This window comes from Sturnira hondurensis, unplaced genomic scaffold (genome assembly GCF_014824575.4).
Source record: "Sturnira hondurensis isolate 20B ecotype Veracruz unplaced genomic scaffold, ASM1482457v3 Scaffold0014302, whole genome shotgun sequence".
Classification (NCBI taxonomy): domain Eukaryota; kingdom Metazoa; phylum Chordata; class Mammalia; order Chiroptera; family Phyllostomidae; genus Sturnira; species Sturnira hondurensis.
In genome coordinates, this window is record NW_028086933.1 from 1848685 (window position 1) to 1870480 (window position 21796).

A 21796-nucleotide genomic window follows, 5' to 3' on the forward strand; every position below is an offset into this window, starting at 1 on the left:
ACAGTGCAATAAAAAGGGGCCTATTTGGCACACACATCTTGGTGTTCGGTTTTCAGGCAGAGAATATTCTGATCATTTATTTTTACATGAATTCCCTCTGTCTTTCACTACTTCATAGTCATCTTCTCCTTCGTGAGTAGAAAATGTCCTCTCATAACACATCCTTAGATTTAATAACATTAGGGTGTCTGCTCAGGACCAGTTCAAGGTGTAAATAAGACATTGACAATGATTGTTTCTTTCTCTCTCTCTCGTCTGACTCTACTCTGTTTTGGCCTCTCCAAATCTTCCTTCTCTTGCCCTGACCAGTTTCCTCCTCCTTTCCATCCCCCTCACTCTCCCTGCTCCCCTTAGAACATTGAAACAATTATGTCACAATATATAGATGATGTGTTATAGAATTGTACCCTTGAAACCCATACAATTTTGTTACCCATTGGCACCCCAATAAATTTAAAAAGTGAAAATAAAACGCACAGGAAAAGGTAGAAAATAAAACAATTTGTTAGTGAGCAGTTCCTTCAGGGGCCTGTTCTCTGCTAAACACAAGGAACAGACCCCAAGTAACTGACACACAGTGGAGGATCAGGAATTGGACATCATGGGACAAGGAGAGGAGTCGCTTCAGGTAGATGGGTCAGTCACTCTCATTAGGGCGATCATCCACTTATTTTTAAGGAAAGAGAAGTCAGGGAAATAGCTCCTTATCTCATTCCTTTACAAAAATGTAAGTGGTGCATTTTTTCTTCTTAACTACCTTGAAAAATTTCTAAGTGAACAAGACTTTTATTCCATGGCATTAAAAATCAAGATTATTTTAAAGTAACAACAACAATAATAACTTGTACTATCGATTGCTTACTTTGTTTAAAGCAACATTCTGAGCACTTTGCAGAAATAAATGCATGTAATCCTTAGACTGATTCTGTGTAGTGGGTGTTTCTATTACCACCAAGAAAACAGAGTGAGTATTTATCTTGATTTACTTACACAAATAGTAAGAAGTAGTCTGTTTGGGGGAAATAGTTCATGATAGTGTGACTCCATGTTCATACTCAGTGATGACATAAATACCGATTATTGTGGAAGAGAAATAATGTGATTAAAATTGCAATTAACCAAAACACTATTTAAAAGGATTAAAAGAGCAGAGATAAAAGTAGCCCTTGCTGATCAAAATGTGCTGTTTAACATATATAAAATTTTAGTTCTCATGTATCTTCCTAGAATTAGAAAAATAGTTTTGCCTTGAGTTATCTACATTATCTGAGAGTATTTCTAGGCTGAAGTTTATTATACGAAACACCTGGGAATGAAGATCAAATGTATTTTGTCTCCCCAGCAGTATTTCCTGAATCTTATCAAGAGATCTCCATTTTCTTTTTGTTAAATTTATTTTATTAATTTATTTATTTTAGAGAGAGTGTAAGAGAAAGAGAAAGAGAAAGAGAGGAGGAGAAACATTAATGTCTGGTTGCCTCTTGCATGCCCGCCAGAGGGGACCTGGACTGAAACCCACGCATGTGCCCTGATTCAGAATCAAACCATTGACCTTTTGCTTCACAGGCCCATACTCAATCCACTAAGCTACACCAGCCAGGGTGTTATTTTTCTTTTTTAATATTAAAGTCTAGTTTAGGCTTGTCTAAAACTGAAGTATGTAAAGCTATTGGCCAGTACTTTGGGGTGCAAATCTTGTGTGTGTTTGTGTAGGGTGTGTGTATCTTAGCATGAACCACTACAACTAACATGTACTCTTTTATTTTAAGGGGCAAAGGACCACTAAAGCACACAACTGACGTGATCTATGCAGCTAAGATGATATCAGAATCGGGATCAAGGATGGATGTCCTCGCTCGGCAGATTGCTAACCAGGTGAATTTTCTGCTGATGTATGTGGTGAAGGGCTATGTTAATTGTTTTCTACCATTTCAATGTAAAATTTTAAAAGTTGGATTTTACTCTATTGGATATTTTATTATTGAATTATTTTAAATTTTTATTCAATAATTAATATACAAGTAGTGGACTTTTCATTCTAAGGAAGCTTAATTTCTTAGGGCATTGTTATTATTACTTAGGACCTGCTTATTTCTCAGATTTCTGAACTTCAAATATATTCAAATTACTTTAAATATCACCTTTTTGAGTTTCAAATATACTCAATTGGCTATAATACCCAATGCTAGTATTTTTTTACCTTAGATTTCTTATTTTTTCTCTTCAAGAAGTAATATGTTTGCCCTGGCTGGTGTAGCTCAGTGGATTGAGCGCGGGTCTGTGAACCACACGATCGCGGTTCGATTCCCAGTCGGGGCACATGCCTGGGTTGCAGGCCAGTTCCCAGCAGGGGACTCATGAGAGGCAACCATACATTGGTATTTCTCTCTCTCTCTCTCTCCTTCCCTTCCACTCTAAGATAAATAAATAAAATCTTAAAAAAAATTTTTAAAAAAAGAAGTAATATGTTTGAAAATTCTGTTATATTAAGTTTTACAAGCAACAACATATTCTGGCATTCTATGTAAAATTGCAAAACAAATAGTAATTATTCTAGTACTAAAATGAATATGTGAAATGTAGAGTATAGTCCTTACAGAGACTGATAGTCTATGTACTTGGTATTTTCTTTTTTTTTTTTACATCTTTCTCATCTGTATTTTAGTTTTCTAAGCTATGTTATTAGAGTTACCTTTTACCCAACTTTTATTTAAAAACTCTAAGTTTTTAAACTAATATACTCAGATATTTAATTAATATTTCAAACTGAGACACAGCATTAATTTGAAGGTTTGATATTATTCAGTTTTATAATGCATATCTCCCTTTGGTGGGAAAACACTTTTTTTTTTTACTTTCAGCCCTATACTTTTATTGGGAAGACTCTTATTAGTTACTCTTTTTATCCTCTGATTCTTAGAACATGAACTTTTTCTTATTTGATATTGTGTTTGTGGATATAAGGGAGGAGAAACATAAGAAATAATAACAGATAGTTTTAAACATCCTTGAATATTTAAATTTTATACACACACATGCACGCATATATAGTATCTTGCCACACTAAATATTGTAAACATTTTATTAATTTTTAAGATTTAGTATTTATAATTAAAACCAACTATATCCTAATATGTGAATAAGTGACTGAAAGCAATCCATGGTTTTCCATATTATATGCAATTCAAGTTGAAATGAAAAAATGAATTGGAAACAATTCTTAAACCCAAGATAATTTTAGTCTAATGAGGGAGATATGACAAAATTTGAACAGCATATAATTTCTGGTAAAACAACATCTGTGATTAAAAAATGTCAGATCATAGTTTCTTAAATAGAACTGTCTCAGTTCAGCATGTCCAGTGCAGCTCATGTGAGTTTGTGCTGTCCTTCATCTCTGATGTAACAAGAGTTTCACTGTGTTTCTGACCAGACCTTCCCTGAGAAACCCCTTTCTTCTGTTTGAGAAACCTCCCTTTGCTGAAGAGCAGGAAAGATAGGCATAGCAAAAAAGAAACACCTTGAAAGTACGCTGAGATTTCTAAATGTAGAATCACCTCAAATGAATGCCCAACCAAATTTAACGGATGGGAGAGGAGGAGAAATCTCTCTTTATTGACATAGTAAATAGGATGAATAAATGGTTTTATAGTAGGCAAGATGAAGTATGAGATAGTTGGAGGTTGTATGTGTTGAGTGCAAAATATTGACAAGACAATGAAATGGACAGATGCAATTAGTATATAGATCTTCTGAAGACAGAGCTGGAGAATAGAGATGCAGTAATTTTTACCTTGTAAGTTATAGATGAAGTCAGGACAGTGTATACTGTCAGAAGAGGATAGGAGTGAAAAGATGCCCAACGACAAAAACTGAGAACACCAAAAAAGAACCATGGAAAATTGTTTAGAAGGCATGTTCATGAATAAGAATATAGAGAAATGAGATTACAGGGTTGAAGGAAGCTTATTGTTTTGGGAGATTTTGTGTTGATAGAATCAAAGACAGAAAAAGAAGACATTAAAAGCACAGCAACAGATGGGATCTCTGATGATCCGTAACCCCGAGGAAGGTGAAATCAGCCTCTGGGCTGGAGTCCAGGTCGAGAAGTGAGTCAATGCAATACCTATTAAAGTACCAATGGCATATTCCACAGACATAGAACAAACACTTCAAAAATTTATATGGAACCATAAAAGACCCCGAATAGCAGCTGCAATGTTAAGAAAGAAGAACAAAGTAGGAGGGATCACAATACCTGATATCAAACTGTGTTACAAGACCACTGTAATCAAAACAGCCTGGTACTGGCATAAAAACAGGCCCATTGACCAATGGAACAGAATAGAGAACCCAGAAATAAACCCAACTCTCTACAGTCAATTAATATTCGACAAAGGGGGCAGTATCATAAAATGGGGTAAAGATAGCCTCTTTAACAAATGGTGTTGGGAGAACTGGACAGCTACATGCAAAAAAATGAAACTCGAGCACCAACTTACATCATATACCAAAATAAATTCAAGGTGGATAAAAGACTTAAATATAAGCCATGACACCATTAAAGTCCTAGAGGAGAACATTGGCAGGAAAATATCAGATATTTCACACAGCAACATTTTTACTGATATGTCCCCTAGAGCAAGGGACATAAAGGAAAGAATAAACAAATGGGATCTCATCAAAATAAAAAGCTTCTGCGCAGCTAAAGAAAACAGCATTAAAATAAAAAGACAACCAACTGTATGGGAAAACATATTTGCCAATGATACCTCAGACAAAGGTTTAATCTCCAAAATATACAAAGAACTCACACGACTTCACTCTAAGAAGACAACTAACCCAATTAAAAAATGGGGAAAGGACTTGAACAGACACTTCTGCAAGGAGGACATACAGAGGATCCAGAGACACATGAAAAGATGCTCAATATCACTAGCTATCAGAGAGATGCAAATTAAAACTACAATGAGATACCACTTTACACCGGTGAGAATGGCTATCATAAACAAAGCAATAAACAACAAATGTTGGAGAGGGTGTGGGGAAAAGGGGACTCTGGTCCACTGTTGGTGGGATTGCAGACTGGTACAACCATTATGGAAAACAGTATGGAATTTTCTCAGAAAACTAAAATTGGACTTGCCTTTTGACCCAGCAATTCCACTGCTGGGATTGTATCCTAAGAACCCTAAAACACCAATCCCAAAGAACCTATGCACCCCAATGTTCATAGCAGCACAATTTACAATAGCCAAGAGTTGGAAGCAACCTAGGTGCCCGTCAGTAAATGAATGGATCAAAAAACTATGGTACATATACACAATGGAATTTTATGCTGCAGAAAGAAAGAAGGAGCTCCTACCTTTTGCAACAACATGGATGGAACTGGAAAGCATTATGCTGAGTGAAATAAGCCAGGTGTTGAAGGACAAATACCATATGATCTCACCTTTAACAGGAAGCTAAACAACAAAACAAACAAGCAAGCAAAATATAACCAAAGACACTGAAATAGAGAACAGGCTGACAGTGAACAGAGGGGAGAGAGGAGGGAATTTCAGGGAAAATAAGGGAGGGATTTAGAGAAACCTATATAAAGGATACATGGACAACTGAGAAGGGTGGAAATGGGAGGGAGGGGGGAGGATGGGGGGTGGGATGGGATGGGAGTAATAGACAGAAAACTGTACTTGAAAAATAATTAAATAAAAAAATTGAAAAAAAAAAAAAGAACTGAGTCCTGGAAAGGAAAAGGTTGTGGACACGGTTGTTACTATCGCTGGTTGCTTGAGATTGCTATTCCAGCTGATTCACAATGACATCTAATACTTTTCATTAACAAATTTTGTCAGCTTAGCAGAAATTTAACTATTTTCTGTAATTGCAAAAGTCATTTTAAATGTTTTTTTTTAAATAAAGTTTATATTCCAACATAGGCGAAAATAGCTGAGCTTTGGAATAAAGGTCTTTAAAGTATTCACTGTTCTGGTTCACTCTTAAAATTTAAACTGAAAGGTAATCAATGTTTTTTCCTTTTCTTCTCATCTTCAATGATGTATTCCTTATGGGTACCTAGCATCTTACCAGAGAGTGAAAGCTGTTTTAGCATGAGAAAACCACTTAAGCTGACACGCCATCTGCTTGCCTGTAGTGAGTGTCCCAGTGGTTATAAAACTTAAATTTAGAAAAAAAAGATAGTCCATGAGTTAAAAAGCAAACCAGATGTCCTGGCCAACATCTCCTATCTTAATAAACAGAAATAACCAAGCTGTGTTATGATATTCTACCACTTGATTTGCCTAAGAAAATCCCTAGCAGAGTTCCTTTAAAAGTTACTTCATGCAAATTTTATTTTTTAAAGAGTCAAGGGCAAGAATGTCTTACAAGTCTAGGACCCAAACTTTTTATAAACTTTAGGTAAAAATATAAAAGGTGATTTATATTTTGGGGGAGAAAGAGGAAAAGGTTATTGGACTTTAATAAAGGAGGCTCAGCAAGTACTAGAAGAATATAAAAATAATAATATATTTTAAAATTATAAGTGATCTACAATATTATATTAATTTCGGGTATACAACATAATAATTAGACATGTATGTATGTAACTCACAAAGTGATCACCTTCATAAGTCTAGGACCCATCTGACATCATACATAGTTATTACAATGTTTCTTAGTGTATTCATTGTGCTATATTTTATATCCCTGTGACTATTTATGTAATTGGCAATTTGTACATCTAGTCCTTTCCCCTTTTTGTCCATGTCTCCAACTCTCCTCCAATCTATACCCCTCCATTTTTTCTCTGTATCTATGAGTTTGTTTTAGGTTTGATTGTTTTCTTTTATTTTGGGAGGGTGTAGTATTTTTTTTAGATTCCATATACATGTGAAATCATATGGTATTTGTTTTTACTTCACTTATTTCACTTAACAAGATATTAACACCTTTAGGTCTGTCTATGCTCTTGTACATGGCAATATTTTATTCTTTTTTAAAATTTATTTATTTTCAGAGAGATAGGGGAAGGGAGGGAGAAACAGAGGACAAAAAACATCACATCTGGCCCTGACTGGCATAGCTCAGTGGATTGAGCATGGGCCTGCGAACCACACCATCACGGTTCGACTCCAAGTCAGGGCACATGCCTGGATTGCAGGCCAGTTCCTAGCAGGGGACTCGCAAGAAGCAACCATACATTGATATTTCTCTCCCTCTCTCCTTCCCTCCCCCTCTTAAGGTAAATAAATAAAATCTTAAAAACAAAAAACAACATCACATCCATGTGCAAAAAATACATAGATCAGTTGTCTCTTGTACACCTCCAGCCAGGGACCTGGCCTGCAACCCAAGCATGAGCCCTGACCAGGAATCAAACCAGCAACCTTTGGGTTTGTACATCAACACTCAATTCACTAAGTCACACCAGCCAGGACAATATTTTGCTCTTTTTTGTGTGTGTGTGACTGAGTAATAGTTCATTATATATGTACCATCTCTTTTCTTTATCCATTAAAGGAATATTCTTAGAGTGGGAATTACTCATTCTACTGATTCTGCTCCTAGGTGGTCAAAACCAGTCAGAAAAGCTTTCCAATCCCCGGCTGGCATAGCTCAATGGATTGATCATGGGCTGGAAACCAAAATGTCGGTGGTTCGATTCTCAGTCAGGGCACCTGTCTGGGTTGCAGGCCAAGTCCCCACTGGAGGGCATACAAGAGGCAACCACATATTGATGTTTCTCTCCTTCCGTTCTCTCTCTATATATAAATTAAAATAAAATATTTTAAAAAAGAAAAGAAAAGCTTTCCAAATATCAATAGGAAAAAAGGCTTTAACATACTTTGCATTGTGGAATTGACCAATTAGTATGCTTTCACTGCTTCAGTTATAAATCTGACTATAATCGTTAGGTGTAACCAAGATTCTCATCAATTCTGGAGATAAAGAGTAAAGCTGCTTCAAAGAACTTTTTATTTTATTTATTTATTTAAACTTTCAGAGAGGGGAAGGGAGGGAGAAAGAGTGAGAGGGGAACATCAACACGTGGTTGCCTCTCACACGCCCCCACTGGGGACCTGGCCCACAACCCAGGCATGTGCCCTGGCTGGGAATTGAACTGGCGACCCTTTGGTTCACAGGCCATGCTTAATCTACTGAGCTATGCCAGCCAGGGCTGCCTCACGTAACTTTTAATTTCAAAGTTCAGCTTCAGACTTTTTACTCATTTAAATTATTTTTTCTTAACAGAATTCTAAACTCTTCAAGTATGGCTTTGGAAGAGTTCCTTGAGAGAGACTATATGTTTTTCTTGGTGATTGGTTAAGAATCTAATTATTAATTTGCAATTAATAATCTAATTATTAATTTCAATTTTATCAGATGTTATATAATAGTGCTAGTATTTAAGGAAAAATCCACACTAATCTCACAACTTGCAGATAAGAGTGTCAATTAAAAAAAAATTATAAATCAGGGTGGCAATTTACTATTTACCATGTAAGATAAAATGGCAAGAAGACTGATACTGTTTCTGGATTAGAGAGGTAGATAAATATAACCAGATCGCATCAGTTTGAATACCAGCTCTACCGTTTATTAATAGGGCCATCTGCTAACCTCTCCACGTTTTCTTCTTTGCTAAATGGGGACAACAGTAGAACCTACCTCATGGAATTGTGTGATGATTCATAGAGTAAATATAGGTAAAGTACCTGGAATTGTACATGGCAGGCAAAATGGTCTGTGTCAGAGATTCTCATTGAGTTCATCCATAAGAACAAAAAAATAATTAAGGCTATCACTAAGTGAGAACAAAGAAAACAGTATTTTTGATGAATGTTGTATAGAAGAGAGCATGGTACAGAGAAAACTAACTTCAAGCCTTTAGACAAAATATATACCCTATCAAAACTTAGTTTGCAAACATGCACCATGACAATAGCTAGATGTGTATACATGATGTTCTCACAATCCACCCATGTTGTCACAAATGGCAGAATTTCACCTTTTTATTATGACTCAGTAGTATGAGCTTCTTTGTATGTACCACAACTACTTTTTCTAGTCATGCTAAATGAAATCAGACAGAAAAAAATCAAGACCATATGATTTCACTCATATGTGGGATATAAAATGAAAGCAACAAATGAAGAAACAAGGAAAACAAGCAAACAAATTCAGACACAGACAACAGTGTGGTGGTTACCAGAAAGAAGGAGGGTGGGGGTACTAAAATGTGAAGGGGTTCAAATACAGGTTGACAGAAGAGGATTTGACTTTGGGTGGTGGGCACACAATGCAATACGCATTTTTTTCTAGCTGTTAAGAGTTTGTGTATTAACCAGTGTCACCCCACTAAGTTTAATTAAAAAGAAAAAAGATCAAATCTAGATCTAAGTAAAATGGCACTGTGAGTATTAGAATCGCGCATGTAAAGAATCATACTATACACGGCATAGTACTAAGCACATAGGAAATACTTAACAAAGATCAATTTCCTGTCACGGTAAAACGATTAAATGACTCACCTTTCATCATTATAGGTAATTTTAAACAACTAATGTTGGTCTTTGAAAAAACTCTAAGCACTGTTCACTTCAAAATAGTGCTGAAGACATAATTTTGCCATGAATTAATTTTTCTTTGAAACTATGCAAACCACAGTAATCTGTGATAAAAATACACTCCAAATTCTCTTAAGTTTAGTGATCTAAAATAATATAGATTTGAAATCCAATAGATGTGGATTCAAATACTGGCTCTAGCATGAGCTCTTCAATCATGAGGAAGGTATTATGTTCCCTAAATTTATAATTTATCAGCTGTAAATTGGGTTAATTCCCTCCCCTTTCTCTTCCTTTTCTCTTCCCCTTCTTAATTTATCTCCCCACACCCCACTCTTTCTTCTTTTCTTTTGCCTTAATTAGTTATAATTTAATCCTTCCTGGGTGATTTGGTGAGTTACCCTTACTTCCTTGTTTAAAAGTGCAAAAACACTTTTAAAGTCAAGATTGCTCTATCATCTTGTCCAGTTGTCTCTCTGGCTGGTTGCCACGTGTCTTTGTATCATTTCATATATACATGCCTATCTACCTATCTAGCAGATTAATAAATAGTATTTCTGCAGAATGTTTTATTTTTTTGCCACATTTGGTGATTCACTTTTATTCAAAGGTCACATGTTTTGTTTTTTTTCACACGCACATTCTGGAGCTGTGTGGATTCGAGAATTCAGCAAATATCAAAGAGATTCTCTGGGATTTTTTTTTTTAACCCTCACCCAAGGTCATACATAATGATTTTGGAGAGAAGAAAGGGAAGGAGAAATAGAGGGAGAGAAACATCACACCCCTTGACCAGGGACCAAACCTACAACCTAGGCATATGCCCTGACCAGGTATCAAACCCACAGCCTTCTGGTTTATGGGACAACACTCCAACCAACTGAACTACTGTGGTCAGGGAAACATTCAGGGATTTTCCAACCACACTCTAGTTTATCCACTACTAAAAGTGGAATTCCATAGAAAGTTTTTTCTGGTCTCTATCCTACCTTTTTTCTTATATTTTATTTTGCATTTTAGTTCATTAGAATTAAAACTTTTATGGTAGCCTTATTATAATTATAAATGTAATATATAATTTAGATATGTAAAACAGGAAGAAAATAAAATTGTCGACTTTATTGTTTATTTATATTTTCATATAGTTATTTCTTAGTAACTGAATATTTTAAACACAAAGGCAACTGTAGGTTTTTAAACAATTTAATTAAGATAGTATATTAAATTTTAAGTGCTGAGTTCTTTCATCGTCCAAAACCATTTTCCACATCCTTTGAAAATATTATTTTGTTGACTATGTAATATTGCATTATATAAAGAACATTCTCATTTAATCTTTCTACTATTGTAGGACATTTATTTCCTAATTTTGCTATTATCAGTAATGCTGCAATGAATATTTTGCATAGAATTACTCTCCACATTTCAGCATCTTTATGAACATGTATTTAAATTAGAATTAAGTTATTGGGAATTAAAAAGAACTACTACAATTGCATAGGAGAAAGGACACAAAGATTAAACACTGACCACAGATGTTTTTCATGTTATGATGAAGCTCAAAGCTGTACTCCATAGTTCCTTACAGAAGATAAAACAATATAGGAGACTTTAAAGAAATTTAATATGTCTCTAAAACAGGATACCCTGTTTCTTTGCTCCAGGTAGATCCACAGCTGTTAAGTGAAATTACTGCTTTTGTCAGTAATAACTAAGAACATTAACTACTAAAGAGAAGATAATGTATCATTTGTTGCAGATGTGTTTTTTGTGCCCATGTAAGTAACAAAAGCTCAGACCATGCACAACTATAGGTCCGGAGGAGTGTTCTAATTGCAACTCGAGGTGAAAGGAATAATTGTATTTTAAATACATAGTTTTTATATCTCTAATCTTATTGTTAAATTAATTGCAACATGTCATGCACCTCTGCGTGTCTGGAATTCTTTTTTTTTTTTTTTTGGTCTATGATGAAGTAATTGAAGTCAAAGCATGGACAAACTCTTCTCATAGTGGAAGCGTGTCAGAATCTGCATGGGCTTGATCTGAGAATTGGGGCTCAGTGAAAATGAAGTCACTGCCTTGTAACTTACCTCCAGTGTCGGTATGGACTCACCTTGATCTGCTTATTATTTATTTTTCTATTTCCATTTTTATCTTTTATGCATATTTAGTGTCCAGATCCATCATGCAAACAGGACTTGTTGGCCTACCTAGAACAGATTAAATTCTACTCTCACCAACTAAAAATCTGCAGTCAAGTTAAAGCTGAGATCCAGAGCCTGGGGGGAGAGCTCATCATGTCAGCTGTGAGTACTGCCAAGAGCTAATGTCGTCATGTGTAGAAGATGTTTAAAACCAAGCGGCTACACTCCTCCTTACTCCACCAAAAGTCATAGGTCCATATAGGCTTCCCACTCAATTGAAGTGTAAAAATTGCACTTACACTAGTGAGAAATCTTGCCAGATTTCTTAAAGATGTGTTAAATAAGTACACCTTGTTTTTATTTACTTCTGGTAGTTTTGAATGAGTCAGGTTTTGTAAGCCACTTGGATATAAAATAAATGTTAACTTAGAGCAAGATTTTCAGACTTCAGAAACAGTACAGGTGGAACTCTGAATTGAACCCTATTATTTTCATTAAGTAATCGCATATAGTATTACAAATTAATTACTTATGATTGTTAATTTATATGCCCCTTTTCCGTGATTTATTTCAATATCACAGGAATGCAGGTTTTTAAAACTTTCATTTCCGTAAGTAATAGTAGAAGTGGAATATGATAGAGCATTATAGGTTTAGAGGAACTTTCATGAATTCTTTGCTGGCCCTGAGTTTTAAGCTGCTACAAAATGTCCATAATAAAAATAATGTCTAACTTTTCTTAATCACTTTTAATAACAGTATATCATTGCTTTAGCGTGGGTATGGTAATAAAATATTTTACATCTATAGTGGATTCAGTTATCAGTGACTTTGAGAAGGGCATGGGTCAAGATTATAAATTTAAGTTAAAGTAAAACATCATGAATGTTATAGAAACTTATATTCATGAAGATAATTTTTTAAAAATGATTATAGCATCCTTATACATTTGTAACATCTAGGACCTCAGTAGCCTGACACTGGACTTTCCCACAATGAAATTTTAAAAAATGTAGTTAGAAAAAATACAAGCAAAGGAATAATTACCATCAAGGGTAGAGAGCAGGGAACTAAGCCTTATTTTCTGCTTTATATTTTATGTCATTTAATCTTCATAATAGCAGGCCACATAGATTGTTTATTTCCTTGCTTTGCTTACTTTAACACTTGAAAAAAGTGAAACTCATAAAGGTTAAGTAGCTTCCCCAAGGTCATACTAGTAAATGTCAGAACTGGGGTTTACTTTCAAAGACCTATTTCTTCCCTGTTCAGGGGAACAACCTTGAATCTATGATGAAAGTGAAGACCACAAATCAAAAGTGAATAATTTGGAAATTATATGTAGTTATTATTAGAAGTAACAGATTTAGCTTCCTTGATACTTTTCAAAAAACAGAAAACAAACTTACAAGCCAACATAACCTGTACAGTATTGATGTTCTGTCACTTTTCAAAGGAAAAATGTATTTTACATGGTCACAATCTATACACACAGAAATGTGTATATACAAACACATACATGTATATAGGCAAGCATACAGAGACATAGTATGTGTATACTTACACATGCAGTTAAAAAATATTGTATCTTAGTCTGAATTTTTAGACATTCACTCTACACTTTCTCAACAGTATAATACTTTGTGTTGAAAAAATATTTGTAGGCCAAAGTCTGCCTTTTGTTTACTTTTCTTAATTTCTCACTCACACCATTTTCACATGGTATAAATCCACATGAATTTTATCTTTAAATTGTGTGCTACTTTTTTTATGTTGCCTGAAAATAAGGTTTCAAAAAAACTTTAAAGAAGTTCAGCCTATACATTACTGCTGAAATATGTTACTATTAATTGTCCTCCCAAAGTGTAATTTCTATCAGATATATGAATTGAGTTTGCATTCATTTTTGTTTGGTATGATGATTCAAATTTATAAACTTTATATATTTTACAGAAAGATTAGCCATGAGCCATTAAGAATTTTTGATTTATAATGTAAGCTGAGTCATTTTATAAAATAGAGAATAGCATTGCAATTTCAAAACTATTTGTCATCATTTCACCAAAATTTTCCATTAGAAAACAATAAATCCCAAAATGGGAGCATGCCCCCTCTTGGATGTTATACGCTCTCTTGCATATAGATCCCAGAAAGCTATTAAAACACATCCCATTTGTATGTGACAAAGCACGCTTTCTTTACTCTCTTCATGATCCCGAATTCTCATCTTGTTCTTTTTTTCCCCCTTAAACTAAGAAGGTCTTATCTAAGTCATAATCTTCTCTATAAGGTCTCCTGAAAAGTAATAAGCAAGTTTCTAAAGCAGGAAAACCCCTTAAACATTATAGAAATTTGGATTCAAAGCTACAGATTATTCAAAGTTCATTAAATAAATTCTTCATTTCAAAATCAGGTTCATGAAACATTACTTGTAGCAAATATATTTGGTTAAAAAGTAAAATACGATTCTGGAGTGAATGTGCAGAGAATTCTGGGTCTGGGGTAGTGGGATTTAGTGTAAAGAAGATGAATTTATAGCAGAAAGGAATATTTTCCAGTCATTCTTACCCTAAAATTTCATGTTTTACTTACAGGGAAAGTCAAGTGTGATTAGTCCAAAACCCCAACCATGAGTTGAGTATGGTTTCTGTAGCAGGCATTGCAGAACATCCAGGGATGAAAAGATGAATGAAACAACCTTTTCTAGGATGCTCAAATATGTGCATATAATATGCCTAAATATACAAAATGACTCCAAAACAATATAGTGAACGCACATAAGTATGCCCGAAAGAACATAATAAGAGCTAAAGAAATAATTCCTCTGATATGGCAAGTGGGCAAGAGAAATCACCATGATTGGCTTGACTAATTGTACCTTGATTAATATGTAAAATCAAATGTATATTTGTGAGGGGGGGAGAGAAAAATGATTCAAGGTACATGGCACAAACAAAATTAAAAAATGAGAGAAGAAATTTTATAAAAATAGCAAACTGATGGGACTGTAAACGATCACACTCGGTACTGTTGGTGTTTGTTTTGGGTGGTAGAGAATAGAAGAGAACCTGAAAAGGAAATTGGAGCTGTTTCAAAAGAACCATTGATAACATTTTTTTAAAATTATTTTTTAAAGATTTTATTTATTTATCTTTAGAAAGGAAGGGAAGGAGAGAAGGAGAGAAATATGAGTGTATGGTTGCCTCTCGTGGGTCCCCTGCCGGGAACTAGCCTGCAACCCAGGCATATGCCCTGACTGGGAATCGAAACGCGATTGTGTGGTCTGCAGGCCCACACTCAACCCACTGAGCTACACCAGCCAAGGCCATTGGTAACATTTTAATCTGACCCTGTGGGCAACGGAGAGTAAGTGAAATAAAATTAAGTTTGAGATGGGCATAAAGAGATCCATATATTTGGAATTTAACTGGTTTTTGACAAAATAGTGATAGTGTGACAGGATGAAGGAGGGACTAGAAGATAGAGACCGTTTAGGATTTTTTTTTTTAGTCTAAGGGACTAACAGTGAGGACCTAGATTAAGGCAACATTAGTGAGAATGGAGAGCAGTGTATCCATGCAAGAAAAAATCCTGAGGTAGAATGTATTAGAACCAATGAGCTATTGAATGTTAAGATTGAAGAAGAAAAAATGTGATTTAATTCCAAAGTTTTAAGATTTCTTAACTTACCCAACAGTTGTATCATTAAGTGAAAGCTGTATGTAGAAGAAAGAGCAGATTAGGAAGGATAAGGTGATTCATTCAGGTTTTGCCTGTTAAATTTAAGTGACTAAGGGGCATCTAAAGAGAAAGGTCTAGGAGAATGGGTAAACGGCTATGAAACTCAGGCGAGAAGTATGATGGAGAAATAGATGGGATCATGCAATGAGATTATGTTGAATGAGACAATATAACTGAGACAGAGGTCCAGAAAACTTATTCTACACACAAGTGACTTGAATGTTCCTGTCTCTGATACAGACTCAGTTGTGGCAGTTGAAACAAATTGGGAGTTTACTGTCTCCATTAAAAAAAAAACAGTCTGAGAATGGGCCACCCAGGACTGTTATGGCAGCCTCACAAAGCCATGAGGGAATCAGGAACTTTTGTCTTTCTGCTTTATTATCCCCGATTTCTGGATTTCATTCTACCAAGTCAAAATATGACTTTTCCAGCTTTAGGTATGGCTTTTATATTTCAGACAGAGAAACAGAAACAAACATTTCTTACATCTTTTTAACTCCCTTCAAAATGCTTTTTAAAAATATAGTATTGTCCAGAACTTAATTACATGGCTATACTTCATTGTAATGGGTGCTGTGTAAACTTCGCTTGTTTGTATGTGTTTTCATCTGGGCACATTGCTTTCCCCAGTTAAATCAGTTTGGTTTCTGTAAAGAGAGTGTGGGTACTGGATAGCCACTAGCAGTTTCTACTGTATCCTTCTGATGACCAAATCCACACCAGCACTCACATGTATTGTGATTATCTGCTTTCTATGCATATTTTCCACTGGACTATATAGTCTTGAATATTTTTGATTGATTTAGGGTACCGTCACCAATGTCTATAAATAATGCAGAAATTTCAAGTTGGCTGAGCCTTAAAGTGCATGTTGGATCTTTGTATCTTTTCCAAAGCAGTATCAGTAATATAGGATAAGCAACAATTAAAACAGTGGGCTGAATACTGATCATACAATGACAAAGAAAAGGTGGTGAAATAAACTAAATTTTCCAACAGTTTGTAGCTGAAAGGAAGGAGAATTTTTTGCTGAAATATCCCATATTTTGGTCAAATACGAAGAGTAGTTTTCTGTTAAGATTGCGAGTGCTGTATCCAGAGTTTTGTTTTAACAAAAGAGCAAAGTGAAGATATCCATATATTCAATCACTTTTCACCATTTCTTAGAAAAGAAAATAACCCAAGTTAACAGCAATGATTCAAGATAGCAATCAGATACACTATATGTTAGACATTGTTCTGCCAAGGCATGGCTGGTATGGAACATGACTCAGCTTCAGGTTACCCCGTATTCACATGGACATGAAGCCAGCACGGCCTTCCAGGGGCTGCCTTAGTCAAAGAAAGAGGGACTATATAAAAATTAATTGAAAAAATGATAAAACAGGATGAAACCATCTTATTAAGTCCACCGTTGCACATCACTTTTCAGCTACCTGGACTTGTTAATGAGCGATTTAAAAAATATAACTCTAGGAAGATTAAAACATACGTGGTCACCCAAGGGCAGTCTCATAAACACTCTATCAATTGTTTGTCTAGAGTCCTTATGCACAGCGCCAAATGGAGAAGCTATTGCACTTTGTAGAAGGTGTCTCACCATGAAAAAATGTTCTTATGTATTCTAACCTACGTATGAAAAAGTAAAATTCAGGCCCTGGCTGGTGTAGCTCAGTGGATTGAGCCCGGGCCTGTGAACCACACAATTGCAGTTCAATTCCCAGTCAGGGCACATGCCTGGGTTGCAGGCCAGTTCCCGGCAGGGGACACACCAGAGGCAACCATACATTGATATTTCTCTCTCTCCTTCCTTTCCCCTCTAAAAATAAATAAATTTAAAAAATCTTTAAAAAAAAGAGGCCAGCATTTTAAAAAAAGTAAAATTCAGGATAAGAAAATAAAAAAATTAATTGCTTAGAAACTCTTAAAATTACCCTTTCCTCAAGTGTTGCTTTTAGGCTAACAATTTTTATACTGTTTAAAACTGATTAATTATGTATTCACCATGTTTTGTGTATTTCTTCTAATTTGTTTAACTGTGGTCTCTTACCCTGAGGCAGGTGTGCCAAAGCCACAATTTAAAAAATTGAATAAATAAATAAAACTAATCAGTCAGGGGGGAAATATCAGTGAGACTGAAAATTCGCCAAGCAACTGCAACTGAGTTTTAGCAGAAGTCAGGGGGCAGTGTGCATTCAATTAGGAATGAAAAGAAATAACAACAGTGCAGCTGTTGACCAAAAGAGCCACTGGGGCCTGCAGAACTCAGGCAATCACGTTCATACAGAATGAGTTAGTAGGTTAATGTGCTTGCCATGTTAAGACGTTAAGGGAATTAGTTAATGAGCTTTCTGAACTTACCGCAATCATTTGTAGTCATCGAGAAAATTATGGAAACTAAAGAAGAACTGGAAAATTAGCCGAAGTATTTATAGATTTAAAGGGGGGAGGGGAGATAGATAAGATAGATTGGGGATCGGTGAAAGAAATGAAGTAAGGGAGAGAAAGGCAGAGAAAGACCAGGAGAGAAAGTAAAGAGAATATACTTTACTAACAAACGTAACACCAGACTGTTGTTTATGTGTTTGTTTAATGTTGGGTAGGAGACAATTGGAATTGGTTGGACCTTAGTAATTCAATACTGTATTTTAAAAACAAGAGAACCATGGGAGTGCTGCTTTCTTGTTTTTATGCCTTGTAGTAAAGTAGCTAAGTTCTCATGGTATCTAGATAAACTGATGACACCATGGATTCAAGTTTTTAATCTCCTTTTTCAATTACAATTTACATTCAATATGTTTTTGTGTTAGTTTCAGGTGTACATTGTAATGGCTGGACAATCACGTACTTTACAGAGTGTCCCCCTTTATTTCCAGAACCCATTGGGCACCAGACAGAGTCATTACAATATTACTGACTGCATTCCCCATGCTGTACTTCACCTCCCCGTGACTCTTTTGTAACAAGGTGTTTGCACGTCATAATCCCTTCACCTTTTCACCCAGTCTTCCAAACCCCTCCCTTCTGCCAACCATCGGTCTGTCCTCTGTACCTGCGTCTGTTTCAGTTTAGTTTGATCATTTATGTTGTTGTTTAGATTCTCTATATAAGTAAAATCATGTGGTATTTGTCTTTCTCTAGCTGACTTATTTCACTTAATATAACACCCTGTAGATCCATCTATGCTGTCACCTAGGGTAACATTCCATTCTGCTTTATGGCCAAGCGACACTCCATTACATGTATGTACCACCAGTTCAAGGTCACTTCAACCTGCAGGACTTCCTTTAGCATTTCTTGCAGGGCAAGTCTAGTGGTAATAAACTCGCTCAGCCTTTGTTTACCTGAAAAAGTCTTAATTTTTTCTTTACACGTTCAAAGGACATTTTGCTGGGTATAGTATTCTCAACTGACAATTCTTTAGCACCTTGAATATATCATTTCACTGGCCTTCAAAGTTTCTAATGAGAAATATTTATTTTCTTATTGAGGAGCTCTTGTAAGTGAAAAGTTGCTACTTTCTTGTTGATTTCAAAATAATGTTTTTGTTGTTTGCTTTCAACATTTTGATCATAATGTGTCTTGGTATGAGTCTTTTTCAGTTCATTCAAATTAGAGTTCATTGAGCTTTTTGGAAGTTTATATTCATGTATTACATAAAACTTGGGAAGTTTTTAGACATAATTTCTTCAAATATGCTTTCTGTCTTTTTCTCTCTCTCAGATTATTAAAAATAAGTATGTTGATAAACTCAAAAGTGTCCCACATTCCTTTAGAATCTATTCACTTTTCTTCAATTTTTTTTTCTGCCTGGTCCCCAGATTTGTTCATTTCTTTGTCCATTCTTCATGGTTGCTTATTCTTTGGCTTACTCTAACCTGCCTTTGAATCCTTGTAGTGATTTTTTTCATTTGTTATGATGCTTTTTAGTTCCAGAATTTTCTTTTGGTTTCTTTTTGTGTTTTCTTTCTCTTTATTGATAGTTCTGTTTGTCCATCTATCATGTATTCCTTCAGTTTTTTTTTAAATTTATTTTTAATTGATTTTAGAGGAAGAAAAAAGGGAGAAAAGAAAGAGAGAGGAAATATTAATTTGTTGTTCCATCTATTCATTCATTAATTGGTTGCTTCTTGTTTGTGCTCTGATCAAGAATTGAACCTGCAATTTTGGTGTATTAGGATGATGCTCTAACATACTGAGCTATCCAGCTAGGGCCTTCTTTTAGTACTTTGAGTAACTTCAGTATAGTTGGCTTAAAGTATTTTTCTTGTACATTGATATTAAGCCTTTATCATCGACAGTTTCTTTAGGTTTTCTTGAATAGAACATACCTCTTTCTTTATATATTATGTGTTTTTTTTTCTTGAAAACAGAACATTTGAATCTAATAATATGTTAACTCTAAAAATCAGATATTTTTTCTTTCTTAGGGTTTTCTGTTTGCTTATTTTTTGTTTTTGTGGGGTTTTATTTTGTTTTGTTTCACTTTTTGATTGTTTAAGGCTACCTCTGTGCCATGAATCAGCCTGAAGTGTAGCCCAAAATTTTCCTCACATCTTTTCTAAGCCTGCAGCTTCCCTTGGGCATGCACGATGACTTTATAGTTTCCTCTTTGTATGTGGTTATTAAAGAACTTCCGACTTCGGGCCAAGATGGAGGCGTAGGTAGAAGCACTGTGCCTCCTCGCACAACTAAGTTTAAAGACAACTAAGTTTTAGTAACAAAAATGCAACCAAAACACAGAAAATTGAACTGTACGGAAGTCCAACAACAACGAACCATTCAGCCAGACTGGTAAGAAAGGCGGAGTCAGTGGCTGGCAGAGTGGGGTCATGGGAAAAAAAGCGGCTGGGCCGACCTGGGCACTCAGATGGTGGTTGGCAGACCCCAGGTGTGGGGTGGCAATGGGCGGACTCAATGAGGGCACAAGGCGGCTGGCTGACCATAGTCACACATTTGTGCTCAGATAAACCAGGCAAAGGAGTGAGCAGTGAGACAGACCGCACAGGCTAGGGCTCCAGTAATGGGAGTTAAAGGCAAAAAGCGCCAATTGGAAAAACTTTCGGGGTCGAGGTGCTGGGAGAAGCTTCCAGGCTCACGGAGTTTGTTGGAGAGACCCAGAGGGTCCTGGAGGGTGCACAGGCCCACACACTCAGGAGCCAGCACCAGAGGGGCCTGGTTTGCTTGCAGGAAGCAGCAGAGGGGACTGAAATCTGAGAGAGAGCAAAACAGATGCCATTGCCCCTCTCTGACTCTGCCCCCACATACAGTGTCACAACCCAGCAACAGTGTTGTCCTGCCCTGGTGAACACCTAAGGCTCTGCCCCTCATACATAACAGGCATGAACAGACCAAAACATTATGGCTCAAGAAGAACAGCTCAAATTCCCAGAGCCTATACTTGTAAGCAACCAAAAGATAGACAACCTATCAGATGCATAGTTCAAAATACTGGTGATCAGGATGCTCACAGAACTTGTTGATTTTAGTCACAAATTAGAGGAACAAATGCACAGGAAACCAATAGTGATGGAAAGGAAACTGGGATTCAAATCAAGGGAGTGGACCAGAAGGAAGAAAAAAATGACCAAACAGAAAAGAAGGAAGAAACAAGAATTCAAAAAAAATGAGGCGAGGCTCAGGAACCTCCAGGACATCTTTAAACATTCCAACATCCGAATTATAGGGGTACCAGAAGGGGAAGAGAAACAGCCACAAGTGGAAAACTTATCTGAACACATATTAAAGGAGAACTTCCCCAATCTGGCAAAGGAAATAGACTTCCAGGAAATCCAGGAAGCTCAGAGAGTCCCAAAGAAGGTGGACCCAAGGATGAACACACCAAGGCACATCATAATTACATTACCCAAGATAAAAATGAAGGAGGGAATCCTAGAAGCAGCAAGAGATAAGGGGACAGTCACCTACAAAGGAGTTTCCATCAGACTGTCAGCGGATTTCTCAAAAGAGACCTTACAGGCAAGAAGGGGCTGGAAAGAAGTATTTCAAGTCATGAAATCCAAAGACCTACACCCTAGATTTGGGTGGTTATGTACCACTGTTGTGCCCCAGAAGCCTGTAGCCAGTGGCTGGGAGGGGGATACAAAAGGCCAGACTCCTTGCCTCAAGGTGGAACCCACTCTGCTGTGTAGTTTCACAGACCCTATGAAATCAGGCCAGAACTGCTCTCTGGCTGAAATGAATAGTGTTCTTATTTATCTATCCAGCAAAGCTTTCATTTAGAATGGAAGGACAGATACAGTGCTTCTCAGGCGAGGTCAAATTCAAGGAGTTCATCATCACCAAGCCCTTATTGTATGAAATGTTAAAGGGACT

The 21796-nt window shown here is 36.0% G+C and overlaps 1 protein-coding gene across 1 annotated transcript in view; it reads left to right on the forward strand.

Moving 5' to 3' along the window:
* The window catches only part of CTNNA3 (catenin alpha 3), a 1522505-nt gene that overhangs the window by 1466187 nt on the left and 34522 nt on the right, over window positions 1-21796 (forward strand). The window contains exons 16-17 of the mRNA XM_037062679.1: window positions 1770-1875; window positions 11744-11878. Of these exons, the coding sequence (XP_036918574.1) occupies window positions 1770-1875; window positions 11744-11878 (241 nt within the window). The remainder of the gene's footprint in view (window positions 1-1769; window positions 1876-11743; window positions 11879-21796) is intronic.